This window comes from Columba livia, chromosome 16, assembly GCF_036013475.1.
Source record: "Columba livia isolate bColLiv1 breed racing homer chromosome 16, bColLiv1.pat.W.v2, whole genome shotgun sequence".
Classification (NCBI taxonomy): domain Eukaryota; kingdom Metazoa; phylum Chordata; class Aves; order Columbiformes; family Columbidae; genus Columba; species Columba livia.
Window position 1 is genome coordinate 5,237,563 of NC_088617.1, and position 17,698 is coordinate 5,255,260.

At 46.4% G+C, this 17,698-nt stretch overlaps 2 protein-coding genes across 2 annotated transcripts; one reads left to right on the top strand and one right to left on the bottom strand.

The window, feature by feature from the left end:
* Window positions 1-1,212: 1,212 nt before the first annotated feature.
* EPB42 (erythrocyte membrane protein band 4.2) lies at window positions 1,213-10,449 on the top strand. Its single transcript, XM_005499515.4, has 13 exons — window positions 1,213-1,408; window positions 2,385-2,570; window positions 3,256-3,486; window positions 4,060-4,178; window positions 4,908-5,030; window positions 5,419-5,596; window positions 5,978-6,116; window positions 6,502-6,605; window positions 6,920-7,162; window positions 7,935-8,252; window positions 8,558-8,715; window positions 9,143-9,276; window positions 10,183-10,449. Exons 1-13 carry the CDS (start codon window positions 1,399-1,401, stop codon window positions 10,331-10,333), a joined length of 2,094 nt encoding a protein of 697 aa, XP_005499572.2. The 5' UTR covers window positions 1,213-1,398; the 3' UTR covers window positions 10,334-10,449.
* CCNDBP1 (cyclin D1 binding protein 1) lies at window positions 9,419-17,697 on the bottom strand. The gene is made up of 11 exons (XM_065032033.1): window positions 17,543-17,697; window positions 17,407-17,466; window positions 16,819-16,895; window positions 16,122-16,203; window positions 15,575-15,671; window positions 14,340-14,413; window positions 13,957-14,033; window positions 13,216-13,469; window positions 12,745-12,805; window positions 11,708-11,754; window positions 9,419-11,320 (listed from the first exon to the last, which is right to left on the bottom strand). Exons 1-11 carry the CDS (start codon window positions 17,607-17,609, stop codon window positions 11,212-11,214), a joined length of 1,005 nt encoding a protein of 334 aa, XP_064888105.1. The 5' UTR covers window positions 17,610-17,697; the 3' UTR covers window positions 9,419-11,211.
* Between the last annotated feature and the right edge of the window lies 1 nt (window position 17,698).

Consider the following 17,698-nt stretch of genomic DNA (forward strand, 5'->3'; position numbering starts at 1 on the left):
GGCATAAAATCCTCCACTAGCCTCAGAAAAGGCCTTGAGGTAATGACAGTATTTCACGAAATCTCATTAAATCTTGCGAGAATGCAGACTGTCATTACCTGTAACACACAGTACAGGCCAAGCTATTCTAATTCCACCAGTATTGCTTCTTAACTCACAACACGAAATTTTTCAGTGTTTGTCACACAAGCTTGGAGTGACCTCATCCTAATTAACTACTTGTAAAGGAAGCCTGTTGTTCAAATGAAAATCAGCCCTAAAGCTTGTGCCAAATTCCAAGCTTTGCAACACTTGGAGCTGCTGGATTTCCAGGGTGTCAGCACTATTAACTGCCCTCAACAACCACATCCAGTTCAGTTTCAGTGTTACAATGCAGACCTGGCCAGTGCCACGTACAAGAATAAACATTCTTTCTGCGTTAGACGGAAGAGAACTGCTCAATTAAACTAATGATTATTAGAGAGAAAAATGTCTAGGTGGCCAAATAAGGATCAAAATAGCTTTTGCCAAACCTACAATCTCTACACAGCCCTTAGTCAGAAGTCAATGGCAGTTGGTGAAGTAATATATGGCTAATTATTGGTATTTTCCTTTATGAAGATGCAGTTTAAACCGGAGCATGCTCAAGAGGCTGACCCTGCCCTCGTTGCATTCTGGTAGCTCAAAAGATTCAAGTGAGCACTAGCTGATACAACACATTCATACTATGAATTGGTCTTGAAAGACACTAAAATTAGTCTCCAGGATGGTGAATGTTTTTCCCCACCATTCTGTTCTCCTGATCTAAGTTCCTAGTGCCTTGATTCAGGCAGTCAATTAAATTACTACCCTTTTACAGATTAAAACCAAACCAAAACAAATAGAAATAGCCAAAGATGGTAATTTCAAATCACTTGCTTCTTCTGGCTGCAACGGATGTATTGACCCTTTATTTTTAACTCCTTGAAGGGTTTAGTATCTAAGTAGCTTAGGGTCAATGTTGGCGAGCAGCTCCTTAACACTTATGTTTGAGGTAAATTCTGTGCATTGTTTAGAGTCAAGTCAAGATTTACATTTCCTACTCCAGGGTCCCCAATGCACAGCTCTATGAAGAATTTGTCACCAGCTGTCTTTAAAGGCTTTACATCCCGCTGTGGAATTTAATCTCCCCTGTATGTTGGAAAAGTCACCCATTTCTGCTCTTTAGTGTGGTCTGAGAGATAAGAGCCCTCAACTTCTGCGCAGCAGGCCAGCAAGATAAGCTGAAGGAGAGGAGGCAACATCACGTCCCACCCTGCATAAAGAAATCGAACAAACAACTTTGGAAGTGGATCATTTTTTAAAGAAAGCTGAAGGAAGGAGCCATTGCAAAACAGAGCAAGCAGGAGCTGAAGACTTTCACGGTACAGTCAGCTAGACATGGGCCAAGGTAAGCAAAAATCACTTTGGTTAGTTCTAAGCATTTGCCAGTGGTCTGTTGGGAAAAACAACTGTACCTACTCTAAGACAGTTCATGAGGGTTGTAGAAGAGGTGAGCTTCTTACCAGGCAGGAGCCAAGGAGTGCTCCAAAGGCTAAGGGAGTTCAGTTTGCACAAAAAGGGACAGTGAACGAAAGCTGGTATCAATGTCTCAGAGGAGTTCAAGAGAAGCAGTAAGAAGCAGCCAAGGCAGACATGTGAGAGTCTGGAACCAAAGGCAAGCAAGTTATCCTTAGCACAGGGGTGGGGGTAAGTTGGGGGGGAGGTAAGCCAGACTGCTAGACTGAAGCAGAGAGATTATTGTTTTAGCTACATGAGCAAGAAGAGGGTCCAGGTTCCAAGCAACCTTGAAGAAAGTGGCAAGATCCATGAAAAGTCACATGAAGGAGAGGTAAACAGACTGCATACGACTCGCCAGTCTAGAAGATAGCCAGGATAGCTTCATCACAGAGAAGAAAATATACAAGGTCAAAGCTGGCTCTGTAAAGTTTAAACTGGTGCGGGGCTTGTCTCCTGTGCACAATTTCAACCACATGTCCACATAGAGAGATGCTGGTTTGAGTGCCATCAGTGCCCTTGAGTACACAGAGCAAGACCCCCAAGTAGTCACAGTGCATGCTCAGTGCATCTGTATCATCTGAACACCCAGGTGTGTTCCATGCCCTTTCCTGGGCAGGAAGCAGCTTTGGCATAATCACTTAGTTCATTTACTGAGGCTAAGGTACAAGCAAAGGCAGCTCATTAGCTACAACCAAGCTCAGAGTGAAAGCCCTTATACAGTTACCGGGCAGAAAGCCTCAGATGGGGGGCACTGTCTGAGCGGAGAAACACGCGATCGGCTGTTTGTGTGCCTCAGGCTCTGGCCCACGGCCAGACTGCGGGCAGCTCAGAGCCTCACGCTCATTCTATGTCCCTTCACACTACAGGTCTGAGCATCCAAAAATGTGATTTCAAGATCGCAATGAACAACAATAACCACCACACAGAAGAAATCAGCACTGAAAGGCTTATGGTGAGGCGGGGACAGCCATTCACTATCTCTGTGAGCTTTTCAGCTCCAGTGCACAACTATCTGCAGCACCTGAAGAGGACCCTCCTCATAGCACAGACAGGTAATATCACAAAGAGGACACCTATCAGAGCTCTGGTCCTCCACCCACCTGAAGATGAAAGCTGGTGGCAAAAGCCAGCTCCAGGGCTGCACAGAGGTGCCCACATTTAGAACTGAGGCCAGTGAACTGATGATCTGAGGCAGAGTAGAGCCTCCTGCTGCTGGGACTGCAAGGTCAAAACTACATCTCTTTCCAGAAGAGAGACTGCAGCCCAGTAACCAACACAGGTTCACTGCTCTATGATATGAAAGCACTCATGGGATCTCTCCTCTCTCATGGCTTTTAGTTTAGGAATATTCAAACTTAGCTAGCCTGTTACCAATGTGTTCTGCTAGTGTTTTCTAGTGAGACCCCTGAGAAGGGCAGCAGCATTCACCCCCAGCTTGTTTTATTGTAATCTGAGCGTTTGGCTGTGACTTTTGTTACAAGAGGCTGCAGGTTTGCACCATTTCGGCTGTTCCTGGTGTTTCTACAAATCTGTGAAATCCCCATCCCACTTTCAAACATGTACACCTGAGTGCAGCACTAACCTCAGCAAGATTTACTAGCATTAAGCTGCCAAAGGGTTAAGACTCTCTCACAAGACAGGGGAGCTACGGCTCCAGATATAGACAAGGTCCCTGCAATCCACACGGGGTGACGATGCATGTCTGGAAGAGACCCAACCAGATCTCTTTGGCTGCAGGACCACATCTTTCCAAAGCAGACGGAACCCGGACTGAATTTCCCATCTCCAGCCTGGTAGACCAGAAGCAGTGGAGCGCAGCACTGGAAGAACAGGACCCGCTCTTCTGGACCATCTCTGTGAGCACACCTGCCAACGCTCCCATTGGCCAGTACACGCTGCTTTTGCACACCTCCAAGTCTGACTGTCTCCTGGGCAACTTCACCCTCCTCTTTAATCCCTGGTGCCGAGGTACGTGGTCAGAAACAGGCAGGCTGGGACCAGTCACTTCACAAAAACAGCTTTTAAGCTCCGGCGCTCTGCCCCCATGGAGGTGGAGGTGGACTCACCTGGCGATCCCCGCCACTCCTGCTCTGCTCCTCAAGCCTTAGGAAGGAGGCAGGGGCTAATAAAAGCTCAAAGCTGCCTGCCTCAGCACTTCTGCCCTGTTCCTGGAGCACTCCACTGCCAGAGCCCTGTCCTCCTGCCACGGAAAAAGTGTTTGATAAAGTGCTTCCTATAATAAAGATTTTAATCGGTCTGATTAAGACCACTGCATCTTTCTCAGGAACAGAGAAGTCAACAGCCAGGAAAGTAAAAGAGGCAGTTAGTGCAAAAGCCTAGGTCTGGAGGAACATTTTGAACAAGGAAACAAAAATGACAATCAAATAATTCTCTCTCTAGTCCAGAATCTGCAGCATATTTTCAGGGCAGAATGCCAGGGACTGCTGAAGTCCCTGGAGCGGAGTCTGCTGATGTAAGAGAGATGCAAGTGCATCTGACACCAGGAATGCTTTCTTCACGGCGCTTTTTTCCCCTATCTAGATGACGAGGTGTTCTTGGCTAATGAGGCACAGCGTCAGGAGTACATTTTAAACCAAGAGGGTATAATCTACCAGGGGACTGAAAATGCAGTCCTAGCGCAACCCTGGGACTTCGGTCAGGTAAGCAAGAGGTCCAATCTGTCTGTTCTCTCTTATAGCCTGCAGCAGAGGAGGGGTGCGTATCTCCTCTGTGTACAGGACACTATCCATTTCCATGCTGTGGCTTTGATGAAAGAACTTGGTCTCTGCACTCACTGTCTTTGTCTGAGACCGTGCAGGAGAACAGAGACCTGCATATGATGTTCCACAACCCCCTATATGTAATTTTTATCTGCCTTCTCAGGCTGTCCTCTATAAAGAAATGCATTGATCTATATCTGGGCTTTGTGTGCCTTCTTTTCATCGACAGATATTAAAGAACTTAACAGAGCTTATTAATACTGTTTCTATTTTATAGGTAAAGTGAAGACAAGTAAATGTTCCAGTGTGCCCAAGGCCATCTGACACAGCCAGTGACTAGACTGGGATTTTATTCCACTTTAGTGCCACCAGATCACAAAAGTAGCTCTGAGCCAAGATAGAGAGTGCTCCAGAAAAGCATTCATTTCCCTAAATCAGGGGATGAAGTATCATTTTAATGCATTTCCCACCTTGCTTCAACAAAGCTGTAGGTCTGCTTTTAGTATGTTGTGCCCCCCCTCCAAATCTCTGCCTGGAGCTCTCCCCCTCAACCCACTTATATAACACTACCAGAAAGGGAGAAATATTCTGCAGTTACAAAGCCTTGCAGGGATTCCAGAGAACAAATGTTCAGGCCAAACTTCCTGAAATGTTGTGTTCTTGTTTCAGTTTGAGGAGGATATTGTTGACATTTGCTTCACACTGCTGGATATAGGTGAACGCCATCAACGGGACAAGGATCACACCCAGCGCAAGAACCCTGTTCACATCTGCCGCACAGTTGCTGCCATGGTAAGGAGAGCAGACGGCAGCGCCGACCCGAGCAGAAACAACCCGAATGCACCGCGAAGGCTCACATCTCCTCAACCCCAGTTCATAACAACCCGTTGACCAAAGAGGACGCCTGTCCAGGGCTGTTCCACACAACACCTCCTGCCCATCTCCAGCCCTTCCTGATATTCCGGCAGCAGACAAGTAGTGCTGCTGGAGTTTCTTAGCAGAGTTACTGAGTAAATCTCAGGGGAGATTGTTGCACCTGTTCTGCTCAGCCATGACCTTCACGCTTTGCACAAAAGTCCCTTTGGTTTCATCTGCCTTGGGAGTAGCTTCATCAAGCAGGATAAGTGTAGCCATCAAAGAGAGGCAATTCCTTAATCCATCTTTCTCTCATCCTCTGCAGCTGAACTGCGACAAGCTTAGAGGAATCCTGACAGAATGTGGGACCGCGCAATACTACAATGGGACACCCCCTTCCCAGTGGCTGGGAAGCAGCCCCATCCTCCGGCAGTGGCTCGCGTCGCAATGCAAGCCTGTCCGACACGGGCAGTGCTGGGCGCTCGCTGCAGTTATGTGTTCAGGTAGAGTAGTGGTCAAAGACTTCTGTGTTGAGCAACGCCTTATTTGGTCTGTAGAACTTCTAGCATATGCCTACATTTGTGGATTAACACAGATCCCAGTAATATCACCTTTAATTTTTAGAAAAGAGGCAGATCCTGTGAGTCTCCTCATCAACATTCAGCATCACTAGCTTTGAGATAAAAGACTGTCAGTACTCGCCATACACCGAATGCACCTATGATAGCTTATTCCGTGAGGGGGCAATGCCTCTTGCAAAGTCCAAACAGCAGCCCTGGTGCCATTCCTAACAGTCCTAGCACCGAAAAAGGCTCTAGATGTATCAGCAGAGGCACCCTTAGGGCAGGATGCTCAACTGATTCACAGCTCTTTTTTCTGCGCAGTTCTGAGGTGCCTGGGAATTCCTACCAGGGTGGTCACAGGCTTTACATGGGCTCACAACACTAACAGCAGCCTGAGTGTGGATGAGTATTACGATGAAGATGGGAGACTGCTTACACAAGACAAAAGTGCCCGTGTCTGGTAAGAAAACATGGCAGGGTCCAAGTAAGAATTTGAGACCATACCTGGATCTAGGAAGTGATAAGAGGGGGGAAAATAAAGAGTTAACAGCTGCAGAGAGGTAGACAGGAGACAGCTCAGCTGAGATTCTCTCTACAAGACCTGTTCTTGAGACATCGCTGCAACCCAAACTGAAGAGCGCCCTATTACTGGGGTCCACAAAGGAATAACGAAAGCCCAGTCCAGCTGGAGAAACTCCACTTGTGTCAAAAACCACAGTCTCTGCTCTCCTCAACACACACAGAGCTCTTTCAAAGGAGTATTAATTGGCTGTGGTTTGGCTAAAACTTTAGTGTATCTCAGGGCTCAGTCCCTTGGTACAAGCACATGATGTTGTCTCTTGCAGGACCTTCCACGTTTGGAACGAATGCTGGATGGCTCGAGCCGACTTGCTACCACAGTACAGCGGGTGGCAGGCACTGGATGCCACCTGCCAGGAAAAAAGCAATGGTAAGATATCAAAGATGGGCTTTGGGAGGCAGAGAGGGAATCAGAGTGGAGAGCGAATAAAGCAGTTCAATATTCCTCCCTCCTCCAGCTTCCAATGGAAGGATGCAAAAGGACAGGACTCAGCCTGTTGACTTTAATCATCACCCATCGGTTTGGTTTGTGCAGCTTGTGTAGCCTAAAGAGCTCTATCACAGGACTGTTCCCTCATGTCCTCTTGAACTAGATACTTCACCACTCCTACTTTAGGTCTAAACTAGGCATGGGTCTGGTTGGTAAAGCATCGGAATCTTAACTGGGCTGCATTTTCTCTTCAGGTCCATCCTTCTGTGGGCCAGCCCCTGTTCACGCCATCAAGGAGGGGGACACAGAAGTTGATTATGATGTCTGCTACTTCTTTGCTGCCATCAATGCCAAGTGCCAGATCTGGATACAAAAAGCAGATGACACCCTAATGCCAGCTCTCAGTGGCACAAAGTACACTGGCAACAACATCAGCACCAAGGGTGTAGGCAGCGAACGCTGTGAGGACATCACGCACAACTACAAGTATCCGGAAGGTACGGGGTAGGCAAGTGACTGCTCACATTCCCTGCCAGCACCACAAGCAAAGCACTGGAGAGCAGAGCTATACCAGAGCGTTAGGGTCATCCACCTCTCCTGCTTCCCCTTCCTGAACACTTTGCTCTTGCTGTCTACAGAATCAAAGCACAGGTCATACCCCAAACTTCCTCCTACTTAATTATTTTAACCAGCTCTCTAGAAAGCCAGGCCTTTCTTCACCAGGCACTTTCCTGTCTGGAAAACCTTCTTTCCCGATTTCTGTTACTTTGTACATTCACGTCCCATTACCCTTGTAATACATAGATTTTAGACTCCAGCTTTCTGAAAAGGACTGTTGCGCTCCCAGATCTTGTCTAAACCCCTCCCTTAAAAAGTTGGTCCCCTCCAGAATCTATTACTGAGTGCCGTTTTCTTGACCCAACTCTACCATCTCATCTTAGCCCATGGCACATTGTCACCCTGGCTGCAGTGCAGCACAAGAGAGCACAGAACTGTGTTCAACCGCCTCTTCAGCTCTGACAGGTGCTAGCACCAAGGTGCTTTACAAACTATGACAAATCGTTCCAAGCAGAATGTTTCAGGTACATCCAATGAAAGTCCTTTCAGCTGAAATTCTCAAACTGCTCTAACCAGAAGCACAACAAGACCTCTGTGCTCTTAGAAAGTTATCTACAGCACTGCCAGGATAATTCAATGCCATCCTTCTGCGTTTACTGCTTCATAATAATAAATAAGAATACTAAAATACGTGTTTTTCTTTTGTGACAGGTTCCCTTCAGGAAAAAGAAGTACTTGACAAAGTCTACAGAAAGATAAAGAAACTTGAGAGAACCAGCAGCAGCGAAACACAGTTTAGCTCCATTCCTACTGCCCTTGAAGAGCCAGTTAACCTTTTCATCCACCTCCAGTCAGAGAGTTCTCTGCTACTGGGCCGAGACGTTCCGCTTTCCATTGAAGTGTTTAACCACAGTGGTACAGAAAAGGCTACTCACCTGGTGGTTGGGATCCAGTCTCTGCATTATGATGGTGTGCCCATTACTCAGCTTTGGAAGGAAGAGTTTAATTTTATCCTCAAAAGCAACGAAGGTAAGGACTCTATGTGGTGCATGGTTAGAAAAGTATATCAAGTCCTCTCACTTCAGGAAAAATGCACTTAGCCATAAGTTGACAAAAGGCCAGCTGAATAGTTGATTGTGGGTGATTGAAATAAAACACTGGCAGCATCACCAGGGAGATTCTGAATCTGCAAATCCAGTTAGGGCCACTTAAGCTTTCAAATGCTGCAGCTTTTAGTACAATGCTGGGCACTAGACACTCCTGGGTGCCGTGCAGACTAAGACCAGACTGTACTTACCCTCTGCATTGTCATCTTTCACCTCTGTGTATTCCAGCTAACAACCTGCAGGTTTTTGTGCCTTACTCACGGTACAGAGAAGAGCTGGGAGAAAACCATCTGCTTAGGCTGACTGCCGTGCTGAGAGATGAGGACTCCTACATATATTTTGCACAGGAAGAGATCAGCATTTGTGATCCCCCTCTCACTATTGAGGTTAGATCGGCCTATCATTCTGTTACTGCAGTAGTGAGAAAACAGCTTTCATAGTCATAAGCAGCAGCTGGGTTGAGTGGATCTCATGCTGTCTTCTTTCAAAGCACTGAGACATCCGTTTGGGAAAGGCGAGATGTGCCACACTGTTGTATACAGTATTCCCACTTCTGCTTCTATGTGCAAACATAGGAGTCATTGGGATTTCCCTAACTCACCAGCCTAGAGATCAGAGGTTGCAGAAAGAAACTACAGCAGAAGACTGTAGTTGAGAGGAAAGTAAGCTGGACTTTGCCTCTTCTGGCAACTGGCAGCTCAGGCTGCAACCTCTGGCACAAGAAAAAAATACATATATAAAAATTATCTCCCTTTAATCATAAAAGAAACCTTTTCTGTCCCTCATTTTCAGCTCATTTTCCTCTTTCAACAGTTTCCAGAAAACATGGTGCAATATCAGCCAAGCACAGCAAAGATCAGCCTCCTGAACCCTCTCATTGAACCCCTGAAGAACTGTGTGATAGTGGTTGCAGGGCGAGGGCTCATTTACAGACAAAGGAAGTACAGGTGAGCGCAAACTGATTCATCTAAGAATGCTAAATGGAAAAAGGGACACAATACAAGCTCGAGAAACCCTTGCACAGGAAAGGCTCTCCCCAAAAACAAGCAGGCAAAATGTGGCAGGAAGAGACTGCTACAGCATGAAAGCCCCAGGCATCCCATTCTTTATTTACAAATAGAGAAGATTTTCACACTGAAAAGAAAAACAGCCAGATAACATAACTTTCAATAGATGTGTAACACATTAGTTGAAGCCAGTATAATATTTGTGGAAGTTTCAACCCCAAAGGTTGAAGGAAAGGCCCCTGCCAACAAAAAGGGTAACAAGAGAAGTACCATAAGACTTATGCAAAACCACACATTAAGTAACACAACAGTTATGGGGCACTGAAATGAGCTATGAAACTTAGAAATTGTTTGATGTTGAGATATCAATTGCTTTTTAGCTAGCTACTTGAACATCCGTAAGTGGGGTAAAACTTTATTGTCTGTGACATCTCTTTCCACCCATTACCCACTGCCACCAATAAAGAGAGTCCCTGGGTACAATTTTAAGTGTCTTCCCCTTCTCCACATAAAGAACCAGGCAAACCTGACATAGCCAGGAGTCATCCAAAAAGGCATGCTCTCCTTCACATGAAAAAAAACACATTTCTCTCAAGAAGCTTCATTAGGACAAAGTAAACTTAGATGATTCTATGGGGAGTTCAACCCTCCTGACATATTTCCCTCTCAAACTACAGTCAGATCACAATTCCATTGTTGTAGTTCAGGTAACTGCTAGCATTTGTCTGCCTTTTTTTTTCCCCCCCCATCTCATTTTTTGGCACCACACTCCTGTCTAGCAAACGCATTTCCTAGGAACCAGGAATACAAAGAGGTGTGCTTGTATCATCCCTTCTCACCTTTCAGGTTCGGCCCTGTGCAACCCCAAAGCACTCAAGAGCTGCAAATCCCACTCACCCCCATCCAAGCAGGGCCCAGAAGACTCACTGCACATCTTACCTGCCTTCAACTGCAGAACCTGAAGAGCTACAAAACTATCGATGTTGCAGCTGCCTGATGCCCAGCTCAGAACAGGTCCTGCTGTCCTGTTTTCAGAAGAGTGGTCATGATCTGTGCTCTGATCTTCAGCAAGCATAGTTCTTAACAGTTTAATTAAAGTTATATTTAAAACCACGTCTGACTTTGATTATTTGTACAAACTCAACTTGCTCCCATCTGCTACTATGCCCACTCTCCAGTTTTGTAAGTTGAACCTCACTGTGACAAAGATGTGTTCAAGCAGGTGCTGCACTTCTCACCACACATATATGCTGAACCAACCACTGCTTAGTCATCTTTTCCTATCCGTGGCAAAAAAAAGAATATCCTAGAACTTTAAAGTGATGACAGATGTAGCATTTCTCTAGAGATATACTCTCATCCCCCTAGAGATCCTTGATGTTGGTAAAGTAATAAATATTTTCTACTGCTTTCTGAGGAAATAGAAAAGAGATTCGTAGTTCACTCTTCTCTAAGGTTAGACAGGAAATAGCAGTAGGGCTGCATATTTTTAATGGTTCTACAGGCTGCTTGCAAAAGCAGCACGGCTCTTTCTGTCTGTATGTATCCTCTGCCACCTGAAAACAGATAAAGCCACTCATGCAAACCTAGCAATATTTTATTGTTCTTTGAACCCCATAGTAGCTGTAAGGTCTGAAGAATGGGGCACATTCACAGCCTTAAGATGCAGCAGTGCACCATCCCAGGAATCCAAGCAAAGTGACACCTCCTGCAATGGCAAAGGGCAACTTCCTGGGAAAGTTTTACCAGGTGGCAGTAAAGTTCTCTCCTAAAAACGTTGTTCTCATCATTCTCCCAGTAGCTGGAGAACAGCAAGATTTGCTGGAAAAGCATATGCCAGAGCCAGTGGCAGCAACACACGTAGACTTGGAAGGGCTAAAGCTGACCCTGTGTGAAGTTCTTGATTTTGTTCATGTTGTGATCTACCGCCCCAGTTAGAAACTGCACCCAGCCTTCCTCCGATGGTGGACATACGTGGCTTGTCCTGCAAAAGTGGAGGAAATTCATTAGGAAACCTTCCTGGGTGTCTTATACGTACGCATCCAGAAAACATACGGGTGACATGAAGTCTTGAGTCATCACAGCATTAAGACAGGACTGCTATAGCCTCAGAGTGCTTTGAGCAAGGAAGAACCCACATCCATGTCTCTAGTCCCAAACCGCAATACATGTGTCTGTGTCTTCGGTGGGAACCACCTCCATCCCTATCGTCTTTTTCTTGCTCCCAAGCCTTTGTGACTGGATAACATCATAATCTTTACAAAATGAGTGCATTTACAGTCCAGAAATGAGTCACCTTTGACAGGAGGCAGAAAGATACCAACCTTCAAAGCAGGGAACGCACACTTATAAAACTGTAACTCATACTCACTTTGTAATCTCCAAGACTTTCTTTAATACTGAGGCCAATTTAGCAGCCTAGAAAGAAACAAAGGGGAAGTAAAGTGAGTCAAATATGGAAATAAAGGGGGTCAGCAATACTCGAAAAGAAAGGGGGAGTGTAGGAATTCCCAACACAGCCAAGAATGAGTAAAACTGCCACAAGTCCTGAGGCAGAAGCTACCTCTGTCACTGCCATGCTGGGAGCGTCTCCCAAGCTACTGCTGGCTGGGACAAGTGGAAATAAAGACACACTGGTTTTTAAATCATACGTTAAAATGCTTTCTTCTTTAAAAAGATAAGCCTATTATAAATTAGTAACTAAGACATGAAGTTACAGGTGACTGACTCTAATGGAATTTGATATTAAGCAAAAGGGTTTTTTTTACCCCCAAAAAAATCAAGCCACTGATCAAAGGCACAAAACCAGAATTTAGAATAAAAAGTCACAGATATGAGAAGATACATACTTAATTTATGACAGAAGGAACCCCTAGAAGTCATCTATTACAACCTCCTGCTAAAAGCAAGGTCTACCTCAAAGTTCACTCAGGTTGCTCAGAGCCTTGCCCTGCCAAGTTTTGAGTATTGCCAAAGATGGAGATTCCACTGCTTTCTCTGAGCAGCTTGTTTCAGTGCTTAACCACTCTCCCAGTGAGAATTTCTAATTCACACTTTTAATTTAGATCACTTTTTTTGAGCAGGTCTACATTATCCGAGGAAGAAAGTGGATATGCAGCACATAAGCAGCCTTAGACATCACTTCCCTGAGGTACCATCATTGGATATCTTTACGGATTATGGTTCTGAGTCTAAGCTCAAGTGGCCATGCTCTTCCCTGAAGAAGTAAAGATGAGGGATGTATTTCCACCTGAAGGAAGCTAAGTGTGCAAGAACCAAAGGGGACTCTTCATCCCCAGGAACTTGTTACTGAGACCAACACCCACCTCTCCCTGACAGTCACATACTCCCTCCAATTCAATTTATTTCCCTTCTCTACAGTCAAGCGAGTAAACTGCAGACACTTACATTGAGTCGCACAGCCAGCTCGTTCACAGGTGGATACATGCTCAGTGCCAGCTCATCAACACTAGAATAGAAGAGAGGGGAGCAATGGAAGAAAAGTCCTGATAGTACAGCTCACCAGTCCTGGTCAAAGTCTACACCCACCCTGAATGTAAGTCAGGAACGGCAGCGCGTGACAAGGAAACGTCAGTCATACCCGTGGGATGCTTGCACTGCCTTCTCAGACATCTGTGTGCCACTCTCACCTTGGAGTCAGAGAAGGCCACAGCTCCACCCCAAGCTGCAACTTACATTCCTCTCCTAACTTGCACAACTCTCAACAGCCTGTGCCATAACAGCCTGCCCACCAAGGCTGCTTACACCGCCTGCTCACAGCTTCAATATCACAAAGGTTTTCCTAACCCATTTGTTAGACCTCAAGAAAGACAGGGACTGCTCTGGAGCAAAAAGCAACACGGGGAGAGACTTGCTTACCTTGGACTGATCTCATTAGCAATGTCTGCAATATCATCCAGCTGAGCGATCTGGTCTGGAGAATCAGCTTTGCCATGAGCCTTCACTACACCCAAGACCTTCTTCAGGCAAGCTTTAGAAGCCTTCATTAATCCCATGCAGGAGCTAAGCAGCTTCCGGTCAGCTTCTGACCAATATATATCTCTGTTGCCCCGAAAGCCCAGCTCTTCATCTTCCATGATGTCACTGTAGGGGTCTTGCCCTTCCACCAGAGCCTGAGAACACAGATGCACTGAAAACCCAGAGCCTGACACCAATTCCAGCAATAGCCAGGAGGAAAGGGAAAACAATCTAAAAATCCTACAAATAATTTCTGAAGTAATCTCTCTCCCACCAGCACCTCAGTTGCCAGATTCTGTTAATCCTAGCAGGACCAGAGTAAGAAAAACTAATCTCCCACTCCAATTCAACATAGCAAACAGCAAAAACCTGGCAAGTAGTGCCATTCTTACACCAATGTAAACCACCCCGCCACCCCAACCTTTCCTGCAATTTGGGACATGGCTTTACTGAAAACTTATATAAAGTAAATCAGACTTGAGTTTAAGTACTCATTAAGATTCAAGCATAATAAAATAATCTAGCTCATATCAGAACAAATTTAAATCAAAGCCTGTATATTAAACAATCCCTGTGTTCCATCACTAAACCATCACTGCAATCCATCCTGCAGGATCCTCACAGGCTTAGGGGCTTCCTTACATGTTCCATCTCTTCCAGAGCATCCTTGACCACACCCAGACATGCAGCCAAAACTGATGCAACTGCTGCCTGGTTATCTGCAAAAGCAAAAGGATGAAAACTGGCACTGCACTGATTCAAATCAGCATGCAATAATATTTTCATTTAGGTTTGCGAACATTAAATCTTGAGATTATAGGATCAAACTTTTTGCAGAGCTCAGAGCTGCATTGTTGCCATGCAAAGAATGTGGACTGGCTTCCAGTCTTATACATTTGAAAACCAGTCAGGTTTTGCAGAATGAGAGAGCCTTCATTGTACTAGCTAGAATGGCCCTTGCAAGCGCTATTGATGTTCTAAGACAACACCTCCTAGTTTCGTTGTTCTGCGTATACAACACTCACCCCGTGGCAGGTTGGGCACTTGTTCACACGCCCCCCACACACCACCAGTTGATATAAGCTGTTCCTGAGACAACCTGAAACAAAACAAAGCCCCCCAAAGTTAGACTCAATAACGCCACTCTGCTGGACTGTGTTTTTCTGCACCAAAAGTGATGCACCCTAGTACAAGCTCTGCTGGAAAGATGTCACCAACCAGCTTGTCTCTAGTATCTCATGTCTGTGTAAAGCCAGAAGCGCTGGCTCCTCCTGAGTTTAATTATCCACTGGAATGAGAAGCAGCAGACTCTTACGAAGGCCCCTCTAAGTGTTTAGGCATATTATTTATCTTTCAGAATCTATGCAAATCTGCAGTCAGTATTAGAGATTGCTAACCTCTGCGCAATGGCAGTGACATGTAATCTGTACAGAGAGGAGGCAGCCCATAGCGGTCCAATAATGAGCTTTGTAAAGTTGTACAATCATGGCATATGACATTTCATCTCAAGAGCAAAACCAGTGCAAACGCTATCCTGCACCTTCATGAAATACTGCTCCCAGCATCTTTCCCTGCCACAGACAGGACGAAAATCTATTCCCCATGTAGATAAATGCACCTGACTCGGTCACTAGGTCAAGAGGGTACCTTGAGTGTATTCCACTCTCCTAGTTCAGTTGGCTCAGCTGAACAGTTTAGTTGTCTAAGCACAAGGTCATCTCCTTTGCTGATAGCAGGTGTTGTGAAGAAATCTAGAAGTGAGGGCCAGCCCTTCTTTACTAGGAGATGCTTTCACCCTTAGGTTCATTTATGGGGCCCTGTTTGTGCTACATCCCAGCCAGGTAGCAGTTATGTCTGCATCCAGCCTCACACTCCCTTGATCCTGACCCACTCATTTGACCTTCCCGCCATGACCTCAGATGTAGCTCGGTGCAATGGACATGCGGGGCAATCACTGGATGGTGTCTGATGCTGGTTGCTCTCTCTGGACCTGATCCTGACCCTGCCTTGCTGGCCTGACTTTCCAGCTTGACCTCATTGCTATAGGATTGTCTGATGATCTGGACTCCCAGCTGAACCTCACTGCCTTCAGCAGCACTTCTCTGCTCACTCAGATACTGAGGGATGTGGCCGCTGCCCCTTCCTGCCTTCTAACAATGCTCTGCTTCTGCCTCCCTCCCTTAGAGAGCAGCCTGCACCTGCTGCTTCCTAACAAGTATACTTGTAGCTTTGTCCTCCTTTTTTTCTGGAAAATTATTACCTGTCTAATGGAGCACTGAGAATTGTTTCTATGAGTTGGATCATTCCTTCCACTACTTCAGCGGTGGCATCTCGTACCATCTTCCGAAGAGTAGTACCTGTTTGGGATTGAGAAAGAGCAAGAAAGTTGCCACACAGTCAGAATGGACAGAAAGCAACTGCTGAAGATGAACACACAAACTACTCTGTTTGCGTGGACACATTGTATAAATTAAGTTCCAGGTATTTTGAAGGAAGCAATATATTTCCTAGTTTGAAAAGGACTTTGGACAAGGATCTCAACACTTTATAAATATGAATGCTCAATCAACTACACAGCTTCCTACATTATCACTCTTTCACAGATAGAAATCTGTAGTAGACAGACAAGTGGTTCACTCATAAACATGTCGCGAGCCTACAGAACAGCTGGTAATGGAACCACCTGCTCATGATAACTTGCTTTTCTGCAGCTGCCAGATCCTACATTAGTCTCTGAGTTTGTTTATGCAGTGGTGAAAGAACCAACACCTTATATAGTGGTGACTGCTCTCCTGCCACCATCTCACCTTGGCCCTTGGGGAGCCAGTAGTACACTGTGGCAACGGCAATAACAGCACTTTGGACATCTTCACTCAGCTTCTGGCAGTCCTGAAACGGACAGGCAAGAGGATTAATCACGAGTAGTGCATGGCCGCACCATTCTTGGAAAGTCTCACAAGCAATCACATTCAGATTGCTTTGAGAAAAGGGAAGTATAGCATTGGCCATCTTGCTTGAGGAGCAAACAGCACAAAAAGATACAGTGAGCAAGCTGTACGCACCATCAGCTGGTAAGAAAACACACCCCGGTGGGGTGGTCACGCAACAGAGAGGAAGAAGTAGTTTAGATCGTTATTCTGAACTGGAGGTCGTTGGTTTTTTCTCCTCCAAACACGAAAGTGATAAATGTATCTCAACTAACAGCAAAAATCTTACATATTCTTAGTCAGATCTAAGGTTTGTATTGTCCACTATCAGCAGCTACCGCTAAATCTTAAAGAAAAGAATGTGAGAATGTTTCTGTTTGGTATGTTTCCCTAACGTACAGAAATAAGTTCTCCGGGCAATTGTTGACTTGCATTAATACACTCTAAATGCATGGCCCATGCTGACACCCCTTGTTCGAGCTGAACCAAATGACTTTGTTGTAGTCAAGCGAACCAAGAGGTACCTGACACTTGCCACATACTCCGCAATTTCATAGCCTGGGGGGCTTTCACTCACCTCTGCAGACAGTGCAGACCCTGAGAATGCCAGACTCAGCTTTGTAGCTTCCTGTGACGTTACTTGGAATGTCTGACCTAGAAAGCGTGCAATGGGAGCAAAGAACAGGAAGTAACTTGGGTAAAAGATAAAAGAACAGAGCAGCTGGATGCGCAATAGCTCTGACGTTACTTTGCTTTACTGTTTGATTACCATTTCTTTCTTCTAAGCAACACTACAGAAGAAGAAAAATTCCATGCTATGTTTGTGCCGTGTATGTTCACATATCCTAGGTCTGCTTTTTCTCTATTTATTTTTTTTTTTCACCTAGCTGGTAGTGACACCCACAACCACTGTCCCGCTCCACGACACCTTCACCGGGATATGCTGTGAAGTTTTAACGGGGGCCAAAGGCTTCAGAAATGCAGTTGTGACACCCGTTAGACACTGGCCGCTGCTTTGGCACCGCCAGCACCGCGGAGAGACGCGCAAAGCCCACACCGCGGCTGGAGCCCCAGCCTGCAGATCACCCGGCTCCCAGAGCGCCCGGCCCGGCCCGGCCCCCGCGGTGCAGCCCGGCGCTGCCCGTCCGCGCCCCCCGCGCCGTACCCAGTGCGTCCCAGAAGCGCGACAGCTCGAACGGCTCGCGGCCCTCGCCCGGTTCGCCCTCTGTAAAAGCAGAGAGAGACCTCAGCCAGCGGAGAGAGCAGACGGCCCGTCCCGGCCCCGCCGGCCCCGGCCCCACCTCGGACCCGCGCCAGCACCGCACACAGCGTCCCGCGCAGCTCCCGCAGCGGCTCCCGGGCCGCCATAGCTGCGGGAGCGGCCGGCGCCGCGCAGGCCTTCAGCGCCGCGGTGCGTCACACCCGCTTCCGGGCACCGGCGCAACCACGCTGCCCCG

Excerpts from the sequence above, each read along its gene's own strand:
- EPB42 (XM_005499515.4), top strand. Across the intron at positions 4,179-4,907 it reads AACCCTGGGACTTCGGTCAG|TTTGAGGAGGATATTGTTGA; the intron begins GTAAGCAAGAGG and ends TTCTTGTTTCAG. Across the intron at positions 8,253-8,557 it reads TATCCTCAAAAGCAACGAAG|CTAACAACCTGCAGGTTTTT; the intron begins GTAAGGACTCTA and ends TGTGTATTCCAG.
- CCNDBP1 (XM_065032033.1), bottom strand. The coding sequence starts at position 17,609 with ATGGCGGCCCGGGAGCCGCTGCGGGAGCTGCGCGGGACGCTGTGTGCG. Across the intron at positions 17,467-17,542 it reads GGTGCTGGCGCGGGTCCGAG|AGGGCGAACCGGGCGAGGGC; the intron begins GTGGGGCCGGGG and ends CTGCTTTTACAG. Across the intron at positions 16,204-16,818 it reads GGTCTGCACTGTCTGCAGAG|GACTGCCAGAAGCTGAGTGA; the intron begins GTGAGTGAAAGC and ends TGTCCGTTTCAG.